Genomic DNA, 12581 nt, shown 5'->3' with positions numbered 1-12581 from the left:
AGGCTTCTTGTTGGAGGGGCTGTGTACTGGCAGGGAGAAGCTTGCAAAAAGGAGAACTGAACGCACAAGACTGCTGGCCGGCGGTGGAAGCTGAAAGTGAGAGCGACAAGCACTGCCATACCACAGTAGACATGTCACCACCAGTAGCACTCTCATCTGCAGCTTGGAAGTTCAAGAGACTGGGTATGATAACAGACTTTGCACTTTACAGCTGCCCCAAACCAACAGATCTCGCCATATAAGACTATGATAATAAACCTGATTAGGATTCTGATGCTGATGTGGGCATTGTGTAGGCAAAGGAATTAATTTAGTTGGACCTTTGATTAGTAAAATATTTAGTTTGGCCCAGCATCGTGCACCAAATGGCCTCTTCCTGTGCCACACATTTCACTTTGCCGACGCCAGGTTCTCTCGATGTGTTTCGTGTCAGGCTTGGTTAAAATGCCAGTGGCTGGGGGGGTTACACTGTAAGATTTGCTGGTGTTACAGACCAGTGTCTTACACTGTAAGACAGTGACTTTGGGTGCCTGCCCGTCCCTGGGACAGTGCCTCCGGGTGCCCGCCCGTCCCTGGGACAGTGCCTCCGGGTGCTCGCCCGTCCCTGGGACAGTGACTATGGGTGCCCGCCCGTCCCTGGGACAGTGCCTCCGGGTGCCCGCCCATCCCTGGGACAGTGACTATGGGTGCCCGCCCGTCCCTGGGACAGTGCCTCCGGGTGCCCGCCCGTCCCTGGGACAGTGACTATGGGTGCCCGCCCGTCCCTGGGACAGTGCCTCCGGGTGCCCGCCCGTCCCTGGGACAGTGACTATGGGTGCCCACCCGTCCCTGGGACAGTGCCTCCAGGTGCCCGCCCATCCCTGGGACAGTGCCTCCGGGTGCCCGCCCGTCCCTGGGACAGTGCCTCCGGGTGCCCGCCCGTCCCTGGGACAGTGACTATGGGTGCCCGCCCGTCCCTGGGACAGTGCCTCCGGGTGCCCGCCCGTCCCTGGGACAGTGACTATGGGTGCCCGCCCACCTGGGTGGACATTCAGGGTGTCTGTCTACGCAGTCTCTCATGGTCACCAGTGGTAATGCAGAAAGAGTCAGTTCAGCCGTTCTCTCGTGTGCAACCCAGGCATTTGCTGCCTGCAATTTATCCATTCGCAAGTCAGAATTGAAGCTGCACCCACCACGTTGTCCAGCAGAGCTTCAAGGCCAGGACTGCTCATCACATGGAGATGCCTATCCTTCTCACGCCTGGACTGTTCCCCAGTCCTTGAGCCATGACAACTGCTTCCCTCTGCACAAAACCAAACCAGCCATGATCTATTGTTCCTCTCAAGCTCCTTTGCCACGGGCCGAGCGTTTTGTCACAGCACAGAAGCAGGCTCATACCGTGTTACCTGTCTGTATTCGAACAATGCCTTTTAAACCTTGCCTATTCTAGTGTCCATTTTAAACATAGTGACTGCATCTGACTCCATGACCTCCTCTGACCGCAAGATTCAGATGTCTACCACTGTGTAAAATGCCTACTCCTTTAAAACTCCTTAAGCCCAAGCTCTCCTGCTTATCATACTCCAGTGTACGGTGTAGCTCGTCTAATTCATTGCCAAACTATTGTGAACATGTCTATCTACTTCTCAGCAGAATCGAGGACAATATCAGCAGAGTTGATTCTTGTACGTTATCCCACAGTGAGCCAATGAGAACAGCTTCATAGCTGAAATTCCTTATCCCTTCAACATAGCAACATATCACAAGTGCCCAAAACAGAGCAGAGTAACACACACACAATGCTGGATCAACTCAGCAGGTCAGGCAGCATCTACGGAAACGTCTTGGGATGAGACCCTTCATAGGGGCTGGAAAGGGAGGGGGAAGACAATCAGGTGGGAGGAGGGGAGGGAGGGTAAGTTGCAGGGTGATAGCTGAAGCCAGGTGGGTGGGGGAGGGGAATGAAGTAAGAAGTTGGGAGGTTATAGGTGGAAAAGAAGGAATGTGATAGGAGAGGAGAATGGACCAGGGAGGACGGGCACTGGGGGAGATGATCAGCAGCTGGAAACACTCAGCTTAGGGGAATCCGTTTATGTCTCAGTGACCATTTTTCACAACAATGAAGTTAAAAATCAAATTAGTTCTTAGTTGAGCTGGGCAGAGGATAAAGGTACTGGGATGGAGGAAGGAGACACTGAGAGAGACGACTGGGAGTAGTGTTAGCTGGGAGAGGGTGATAACCCCAGAGATATCTGTGTCTGCCTAAGGTAAAAGAAAATGCTGGGCAAGGATGCTGAAAGTGGGAGACACACAACTGGAATGGCTGGTTTTCTGACGTGTTTCAGTTTCGGCATTTCATTCCAGTGCTCAGAACTGAGGCAAGTCTCAACAGGTTTGTGTCTGCTTTGGGATTCATGGGAACAGTGCAAGAGGCCGGGGTTAGGTGGAGACTTTGTGAGACAGGCAACCAGAAAGTCTGACTGAACACAGTTGTTCCACGAGCCAGTCACCAAACAATCAGTGACTCTTTCCGGCCTGACCTTGCTGAGTTCTTCCAGCATCTTGTGGGACAAAACAAAGCAGAGTAACACACACAAAATGCTGGAGCAACTCAGCAGGTCAGGCAGCTTCTACGGAAACGTCTTGGGACGAGACCCTTCATAGGGACTGGAAAGGGAGGGGGAAGACAACAGAATAATAAGGTGGGGGGATCCCAGCATCAGCAGCCAATCTCTTTTTATTTCCCCAGTGAAGACAGCACTGCATAGTGCACACCAAATGTAGCATCCCAGATGGGAAAAGAACAGGTGATCTGCTGTTTCAGCTGGAAGAGTTGTTTGTGTCCCTGGACGGTGGGAAGGGGAGAAGGGAGAGGAGCGGTGTTCCATCTCCTGCAGTTGCAAGGGAAGGCACTGTGAGAAGGGAGTGGTGAAAGCCAAGGGTGTCTGCACAGGTGCAAAGGAAGGCCTCTGACTCATCACAGCCACACAGCATCTTTCACAAAATGTACAAATTAAACAAATTATACACAAGTTTTGCAAGAAAGAACACAATTAGAACAAAAAGGTCCATTTTCATGTAAAGTGTTCAAAGTGTTCTCACTGCTACTAAACTGTGGTGATTTGGGTTTTGCTGGTTGGATCGGGAAGCGAGTGGCTGAAGGGAAGTAGCTGTACTTGAACCCTCTCCTGGTCAGTGGTCAGCAGAGAGGGAAGAGTGGTGGGGGGATAGTTGCCCCAGAGTGCTGAAAGGAAGCAGGAGGGGAAGGTGTGACTGGTCACAGTTCTGTGCAGCTCAGCACGCCCTCCCTATCATGGGACTGGTATCTGTGACGATCCCATTTACTCTGCAACCTGCTTGCTCGTTTTTTTAATCGTTCTACTGCTTTTAAATTCCCATCTCTGTAAAAGGTTAACACAGGAATGTGGAGTATTCAGCTTTCAGAGTCAAATCACTTACCGTAGATTCCGGACTACAGAGCACACCTGATTAAAAGCCGCTGGCTCTAATTTTAGAAAGAAAATCAATTTTTTACTTGTACAGGCCGCACCGGATTTTCAGCCGCAGGTGTCCCACGTTGTAATATGAGATATTTACACAGAAAGATATTACACGTGAGGATTTTTTAACTTTTAATTAAATCCATATGGTAACATAAACAAATACATATTGCAAATGCTTTTTTTCGAACCGTGCCTGTAACGCGGCTACTTTTAAATATACGTTGCGTATACTTTTTTACTGAACAACATTCCAATATCTCCTAACGACTGGTAAAAAATATATATACTGCAGCCTACCAGGAAAAGTTATTGATCGCCTTTAACTTAAAAGCAGCGTTCGCTCAGATCCAATGCCGCTCGCCCCCGCCTTCCCGTTTATCGCAAACCGGTATTTCCCACAAGACCCGGCGAAACCGGGTGTGACGTCATAGCATCCCGCGATGTAGTACAGAAAACAAATATAGTTAAAACACTTCTAACTTTAACTAGAAAATGAATTACTAAGCGAAAATATTATAAACTAAATAACTGCCATAAAGGCAGCACAATGCTTTTCTTCGAGTGTTTTCCATGTTGATGAGGGTGAGTACAAATGACTGATTTACAATAATTTAATTGTGAAAGTGCGCTTGATTTATCGTACAATTTCATTGGACCTCTGTGAACTACTCATCAATTTTATTGGTCTACTGTTACGAGGCAAAATGTTTTTGGCGGCATGAAAAAATCATGCATTAGCCGCACCGTATTAAAGGCCGCAGTGTTCAAAGCTGTTCAAAATGTGGGGAAAAAGTAGCGGCTTATAATCCGAAATCTACGGTAATTTACTGTCAAATAGTTAAAAGGGGCTTCTCATTAGATCTCTTCTGGGACCCACAACCTCCAAGTCACAACAATCTCAATGAGCCACATCGATGTTGAAGCGACCTACTCTCATTTCTGACCCTTAAACTTGTGTCCGTTTCCTGAGGGATTAACGGTTTAATGATCTGTATCCACAGTGGATCCCAAGGGTGCATAGAAAATCTTCCAGGCAAAGCTCTGGGTCCCATCCCAGGATCACTGGGATCAGCTCCAGGTCCATCCCAGGATCACTGGGATCAGCTCCAGGTCCATCCCAGGATCACTGGGATCAGCTCCAGGTCACATCCCAGGATCACTGGGATCAGCTCCAGATCACATCCCAGGATCACTGGGATCAGCTCCAGGTCCATCCCAGGATCACTGGGATCAGCTCCAGGTCACATCCCAGGATCACTGGCAGCAGCTCCAGATCCATCCCAGGATCACTGGGATCAGCTCCAGGTTCATCCCAGGATCACTGGGATCAGCTCCAGGTCCATCCCAGGATCACTGGCAGCAGCTCCAGGTCCATCCCAGGATCACTGGGATCAGCTCCAGGTTCATCCCAGGATCACTGGGATCAGCTCCAGGTCCATCCCAGGATCACTGGCAGCAGCTCCAGGTCCATCCCAGGATCACTGGCAGCAGCTCCAGGTCCATCCCAGGATCACTGGCAGCAGCTCCAGGTCCATCCCAGGATCACTGGCAGCAGCACCAGGTCCATCCCAGGATCACTGGCAGCAGCTCCAGGTCCCATCCCAGGATCACTGGCAGCAGCTCCAGGTCCATCCCAGGATCACTGGGATCAGCTCCAGGACCATCCCAGGATCACTGGCAGCAGCTCCAGGTCCATCCCAGGATCACTGGGATCAGCTCCAGGTCCATCCCAGGATCACTGGCAGCAGCTCCAGGTCCATCCCAGGATCACTGGGATCAGCTCCAGGTCCATCCCAGGATCACTGGCAGCAGCTCCAGGTCCATCCCAGGATCACTGGCAGCAGCTCCAGGTCCATCCCAGGATCACTGGCAGCAGCTCCAGGTCCATCCCAGGATCACTGGCAGCAGCTCCAGGTCCATCCCAGGATCACTGGGATCAGCTCCAGGACCATCCCAGGATCACTGGCAGCAGCTCCAGGTCCATCCCAGGATCACTGGGATCAGCTCCAGGTCCATCCCAGGATCACTGGCAGCAGCTCCAGGTCCATCCCAGGATCACTGGGATCAGCTCCAGGTCCATCCCAGGATCACTGGGATCAGCTCCAGGTCCATCCCAGGATCACTGGGATCAGCTCCAGGTCCATCCCAGGATCACTGGCAGCAGCTCCAGGTCCATCCCAGGATCACTGGGATCAGCTCCAGGTCACATCCCAGGATCACTGGGATAAGCTCCAGGTCCATCCCAGGATCACTGGGATCAGCTCCAGGTCACATCCCAGGATCACTGGGATCAGCTCCAGGTCACATCCCAGGATCACTGGGATCAGCTCCAGGTCACATCCCAGGATCACTGGGATCAGCTCCAGGTCACATCCCAGGATCACTGGGATCAGCTCCAGGTCACATCCCAGGATCACTGGGATCAGCTCCAGGTCACATCCCAGGATCACTGGGATCAGCTCCAGGTCCATCCCAGGATCACTGGGATCAGCTCCAGGTCCATCCCAGGATCACTGGGATCAGCTCCAGGTCCATCCCAGGATCACTGGCAGCAGCTCCAGCTCCATCCCAGGATCACTGGGATCAGCTCCAGGTCCATCCCAGGATCACTGGCAGCAGCTCCAGCTCCATCCCAGGATCACTGGGATCAGCTCCAGGTCCATCCCAGGATCACTGGCAGCATCTCCAGCTCCATCCCAGGATCACTGGGATCAGCTCCAGGTCCATCCCAGGATCACTGGGATCAGCTCCAGGTCACATCCCAGGATCACTGGGATCAGCTCCAGGTCCATCCCAGGATCACTGGGATCAGCTCCAGGTCCATCCCAGGATCACTGGGATCAGCTCCAGATCCATCCCAGGATCACCGGGATCAGCTCCAGGTCCATCCCAGGATCACCGGGATCAGCTCCAGGTCCATCCCAAGATCACTGGGATCAGCTCCAGATCACATCCCAGGATCACTGGGATCAGCTCCAGATCCATCCCAGGATCACTGGGATCAGCTCCAGATCCATCCCAGGATCACTGGGATCAGCTCCAGGTCCATCCCAGGATCACTGGGATCAGCTCCAGGTCACATCCCAGGATCACTGGGATCAGCTCCAGGTCACATCCCAGGATCACTGGGATCAGCTCCAGGTCACATCCCAGGATCACTGGGATCAGCTCCAGCTCCATCCCAGGATCACTGGGATCAGCTCCAGGTCCATCCCAGGATCACTGGGATCAGCTCCAGCTCCATCCCAGGATCACTGGCAGCAGCTCCAGATCCATCCCAGGATCACTGGGATCAGCTCCAGGTCCATCCCAGGATCACTGGCAGCAGCTCCAGGTCCATCCCAGGATCACTGGGATCAGCTCCAGGTCCATCCCAGGATCACTGGGATCAGCTCCAGGTCCATCCCAGGATCACTGGGATCAGCTCCAGGTCCATCCCAGGATCACTGGGATCAGCTCCAGATCCATCCCAGGATCACTGGGATCAGCTCCAGGTCCATCCCAGGATCACTGGGATCAGCTCCAGATCACATCCCAGGATCACTGGGATCAGCTCCAGCTCCATCCCAGGATCACTGGGATCAGCTCCAGGTCCATCCCAGGATCACTGGCAGCAGCTCCAGCTCCATCCCAGGATCACTGGGATCAGCTCCAGCTCCATCCCAGGATCACTGGCAGCAGCTCCAGCTCCATCCCAGGATCACTGGGATCAGCTCCAGGTCCATCCCAGGATCACTGGGATCAGCTCCAGCTCCATCCCAGGGTCACTGGCAGCATCTCCAACTCCATCCCAGGATCACTGGGATCAGCTCCAGGTCCATCCCAGGATCACTGGGATCAGCTCCAGGTCCATCACAGGATCACTGGGATCAGCTCCAGCTCCATCCCAGGATCACTGGGATCAGCTCCAGGTCCATCCCAGGATCACTGGGATCACCTCCAGCTCCATCCCAGGATCACTGGGATCAGCTCCAGGTCCATCCCAGGATCACTGGCAGCAGCTCCAGCTCCATCCCAGGATCACTGGGATCAGCTCCAGGTCCATCCCAGGATCACTGGGATCAGCTCCAGCTCCATCCCAGGATCACTGGCAGCATCTCCAGCTCCATCCCAGGATCACTGGGATCAGCTCCAGGTCCATCCCAGGATCACTTGCAGCATCTCCAGCTCCATCCCAGGATCACTGGGATCAGCTCCAGGTCCATCCCAGGATCACTGGGATCAGCTCCAGGTCCATCCCAGGATCACTGGCAGCATCTCCAGCTCCATCCCAGGATCACTGGGATCAGCTCCAGGTCCATCCCAGGATCACTGGGATCAGCTCCAGATCCATCCCAGGATCACTGGGATCAGCTCCAGATCCATCCCAGGATCACTGGGATCAGCTCCAGGTCACATCCCAGGATCACTGGGATCAGCTCCAGATCCATCCCAGGATCACTGGCAGCAGCTCCAGGTCCATCCCAGGATCACTGGGATCAGCTCCAGGTCCATCCCAGGATCACTGGGATCAGCTCCAGGTCCATCCCAGGATCACTGGGATCAGCTCCAGATCCATCCCAGGATCACTGGGATCAGCTCCAGGTCCATCCCAGGATCACTGGGATCAGCTCCAGATCACATCCCAGGATCACTGGGATCAGCTCCAGATCCATCCCAGGATCACTGGGATCAGCTCCAGATCCATCCCAGGATCACTGGGATCAGCTCCAGGTCCATCCCAGGATCACTGGGATCAGCTCCAGGTCCATCCCAGGATCACTGGGATCAGCTCCAGATCCATCCCAGGATCACTGGGATCAGCTCCAGGTCCATCCCAGGATCACTGGCAGCAGCTCCAGCTCCATCCCAGGATCACTGGGATCAGCTCCAGGTCCATCCCAGGATCACTGGGATCAGCTCCAGGTCACATCCCAGGATCACTGGGATCAGCTCTGTATCCCTTACTGTCATAAAGTTATACAGGTGTTTGTTGCTTTACAACCATTTCTAGTGGATGGTAATATAATTGGTGGAAACATCCAGAATTCACAAGCACCGACATTGAGTTAGAGGCGAGGCTGACTTAATGATGTAATTACATGAAGTTCTGTTACCATGTTTCCTATTCAGTTTTTGAGGTACAAGAAATGAGCTGTTGGGGATATTCAAGGCAGCTGGTGAACTCGTTGGCTGACACTGGCTTTTCCTGTTTGTGTTCTCGCAGGCACATGAAGATCCATGAGAAGGAGCCTCCACTCACCGGGACCTCAAGCCCTCCGTCACCCAGCAAGCGTCGAAGACTCTCGGTCAAGAGGAAACTGAGCCAGGAGGAAGGTGACTCGAAGGAGGAAGAGTCTCCCAGCAAAAAGGTAATCCAGTCTAGTTAACATTTAGTGTGATAGGTATCATATCCTGGTTGGGGTCCTGATCTAGGAAGGGTTTGGTTAGAATTTGCCCACCTACCCTCAACCCATCTTTGCTGGGCCCTGGCATACATTTGGCTAAGCCGCCCAAACGTTTTCCTTCATACAGGCCACACCACAGATCTGCAGCATCTCTTACAGCACCCAACCGTGTCCTTCCTCTGCTCATCCCCTGGTGAAAGCCTTGGTCAAGATCTCCTCAGCTCTCCGTTTCCTACAACACCTTCCTGGCCAACTCTCAGAGTTTCCACTTGAGATCATTTAAAGCTTCGCTGTCTCTATCCTAATGCCCACTTGACCCCACCTGTCACAGTTAAATGAAGTCTTACTTTTAGAATCTCCCCCCCCCCCCCCCCCCCCAATCAGGATCTTACCCCCTTCCTCTGGGCCTCGAGTTTCCACCTCTGTCTCATCACCGTGTGGCTTTGGAGCTGTCAGATCACTGATGCGTTGGTCGAGGAGAAACAACGTGTAGTGTCCCTGATTCTGGACAAACCTGGGTTGCTGTGTCGATTAATCAATTTCCTGAAGTCTGCTGCTCACCAGAAGTGCCCCACATCCTAGACCCGAGAGCTTAGCCTTCTTAACAGTGGTTTGCTGTGCATGCAACATGTAAACGACGAGACATTGCCGGCCTCATCCCCGTGTCTCTGAGCACGACGGAAGCATTGGACTGGGCCCCTGCTCCATTCTGAGTGAAGTCTTGTTGCCCGCAGGAAAGGCGTCAGTTCAGGGTATCGGCAGTTACACTGGGCTGGATCGTGTACGTGGGGAGTCATCGAGGGTGGGGGCGGTCTGGCCTGATTGCGCTACCTGCATTCCCGGTAGAGTTAACATGGGGATGTGGGGACTGTGGAAGGGGAGTGAATCGTCTATGGACAGGCACAGTCCCTCCTCGTCAAAGAGTCATACAGTACAGTTCAGCCCAGCCAGGTTACCTGTCCAAGCTAGTTCTATGTCAGCAACACTCTCTGTTCCAGGCTGAACTCCATCTAGCACCAGCCTCATCCCCGTGTCTCTGAGCACGACTAGAGCCCCTAAACGACGAGACATTGCCGGCCTCATCCCCGTGTCTCTGAGCACGACTAGAGCCCTGCTCCATTCTGAGTGAAGTCTTCTTGCCCACAGGAAAGGCGCCAGTGCAGGGTATCGGCAGACTGCTGTTTCACAGGGTCAGGGACAGAACACGAGGGGTAAAGGGTCAGGGAGAACACGAGGGGTACAGGGTTAGGGGCAGAACACGAGGGGTACAGGGTCAGGGAGAGAACACGAGGGGTACAGGGTCAGGGAGAGAACATGAGTGGTACAGGGTCAGGGAGAGAACACGAGGGGTACAGGGTCAGGGAGGGAACACGAGGGGTATAGGGTCAGGGAGAGAACACGAGTGGTACAGGGTCAGGGAGAGAACACGAGGGGTACAGGGTCAGGGAGAGAACATGAGTGGTACAGGGTCAGGGAGAGAACACGAGGGGTACAGGGTCAGGGAGAACACGAGGGGTACAGGGTCAGGGAGAACACGAGTGGTACAGGGTCAGGGAGAGAACACGAGTGGTACAGGGTCAGGGAGAGAACACGAGTGGTACAGGGTCAGGGAGAGAACATGAGTGGTACAGGGTCAGGGAGAGAACACGAGTGGTACAGGGTCAGGGAGAGAACACGAGGGGTACAGGGTCAGGGAGAGAACACGAGGGGTACAGGGTCAGGGAGAGAACATGAGTGGTACAGGGTCAGGGAGAGAACATGAGGGGTACAGGGTCAGGGAGAGAACACGAGGGGTACAGGGTCAGGGAGAGAACACGAGGGGTACAGGGTCAGGGAGAACACGAGGGGTACAGGGTCAGGGAGAGAACACGAGGGGTACAGGGTCAGAGGGAACACGAGGGGTACAGGGTCAGAGGGAACACGAGGGGTACAGGGTCAGGGAGAGAACACGAGGGGTACAGGGTCAGGGAGAGAACACGATGGGTACAGGGTCAGGGAGAACACGAGGGGTACAGGGTCAGGGAGAGAACACGAGGGGTACAGGGTCAGGGAGAACACACGAGGGGTACAGGGTCAGGGAGGGAACACGAGGGGTACAGGGTCAGGGAGAGAACACGAGGGGTACAGGGTCAGGGAGAACACGAGGGGTACAGGGTCAGGGAGAGAACACGAGTGGTACAGGGTCAGGGAGAGAACATGAGTGGTACAGGGTCAGGGAGAGAACATGAGTGGTACAGGGTCAGGGAGAGAACACGAGGGGTACAGGGTCAGGGAGAGATCACGAGGGGTACAGGGTCAGGGAGAGAACACGAGGGGTACAGGGTCAGGGAGAGAACACGAGGGGTACAGGGTCAGGGAGAGAACACGAGGGGTACAGGGTCAGGGAGAACACGAGGGGTACAGGGTCAGGGAGAACACGAGGGGTACAGGGTCAGGGAGAGAACACGAGGGGTACAGGGTCAGGGAGAGAACACGAGGGGTACAGGGTCAGGGAGAGAACACGAGTGGTACAGGGTCAGGGAGAACACGAGGGGTACAGGGTCAGGGAGAACACGAGGGGTACAGGGTCAGGGAGAGAACACAAGGGGTACAGGGTCAGGGAGAGAACACAAGGGGTACAGGGTCAGGGAGAGAACACGAGGGGTACAGGGTCAGGGAGAACACGAGGGGTACAGGGTCAGGGAGAGAACACGATGGGTACAGGGTCAGGGAGAGAACACGAGGGGTACAGGGTCAGAGGGAACACGAGGGGTACAGGGTCAGGGAGAGCACACGAGTGGTACAGGGTCAGGGAGAGAACACGAGTGGTACAGGGTCAGGGAGAGAACACGAGGGGTACAGGGTCAGGGAGAACACGAGGGGTACAGGGTCAGGGAGAACACGATGGGTACAGGGTCAGGGAGAACACGATGGGTACAGGGTCAGGGAGAGAACACGAGGGGTACAGGGTCAGGGAGAACACGAGGGGTACAGGGTCAGGGAGAACACGAGGGGTACAGGGTCAGGGAGAACACGATGGGTACAGGGTCAGGGAGAGAACACGAGGGGTACAGGGTCAGAGGGAACACGAGGGGTACAGGGTCAGGGAGAGAACACGAGGGGTACAGGGTCAGAGGGAACACGAGGGGTACAGGGTCAGGGAGAGAACACAAGGGGTACAGGGTCAGGGAGAGAACACGAGGGGTACAGGGTCAGGGAGAACACGAGGGGTACAGGGTCAGGGAGAGAACACGAGGGGTACAGGGTCAGGGAGAACACGAGGGGTACAGGGTCAGGGAGAACACGAGGGGTACAGGGTCAGGGAGAGAACACGAGGGGTACAGGGTCAGGGAGAGAACACGAGGGGTACAGGGTCAGGGAGAACACGAGGGGTACAGGGTCAGGGAGAGAACACGAGGGGTACAGGGTCAGGGAGAACACGAGGGGTACAGGGTCAGGGAGAGAACATGAGTGGTACAGGGTCAGGGAGAGAACATGAGGGGTACAGGGTCAGGGAGAGAACACGAGGGGTACAGGGTCAGGGAGAGAACACGAGGGGTACAGGGTCAGGGAGAACACGAGGGGTACAGGGTCAGGGAGAACACACGAGGGGTACAGGGTCAGGGAGAGAACACGAGGGGTACAGGGTCAGGGAGAGAACACGAGGGGTACAGGGTCAGGGAGAACACACGAGGGGTACAGGGTCAGGGAGGGAACACGAGGGGTACAGGGT

General features: G+C 54.6%; 1 protein-coding gene across 8 annotated transcripts in view; it reads left to right on the top strand.

Moving 5' to 3' along the window:
* LOC140742202 (ras-responsive element-binding protein 1-like) overlaps window positions 1–12581 on the top strand; it is a 301827-nt gene that overhangs the window by 222189 nt on the left and 67057 nt on the right. For all 8 annotated transcript variants that reach the window (XM_073073018.1, XM_073073016.1, XM_073073017.1 and 5 more), the window contains one exon: window positions 8689–8833. In XM_073073018.1, coding sequence (XP_072929119.1) covers window positions 8689–8833 — 145 coding nt within the window. The remainder of the gene's footprint in view (window positions 1–8688; window positions 8834–12581) is intronic.

The sequence above is a fragment of the Hemitrygon akajei genome, chromosome 20 (genome assembly GCF_048418815.1).
Source record: "Hemitrygon akajei chromosome 20, sHemAka1.3, whole genome shotgun sequence".
In the NCBI taxonomy this organism is placed as follows: Eukaryota; Metazoa; Chordata; class Chondrichthyes; order Myliobatiformes; family Dasyatidae; genus Hemitrygon; species Hemitrygon akajei.
This window is presented reverse-complemented; position numbering and strand designations above follow the sequence as displayed.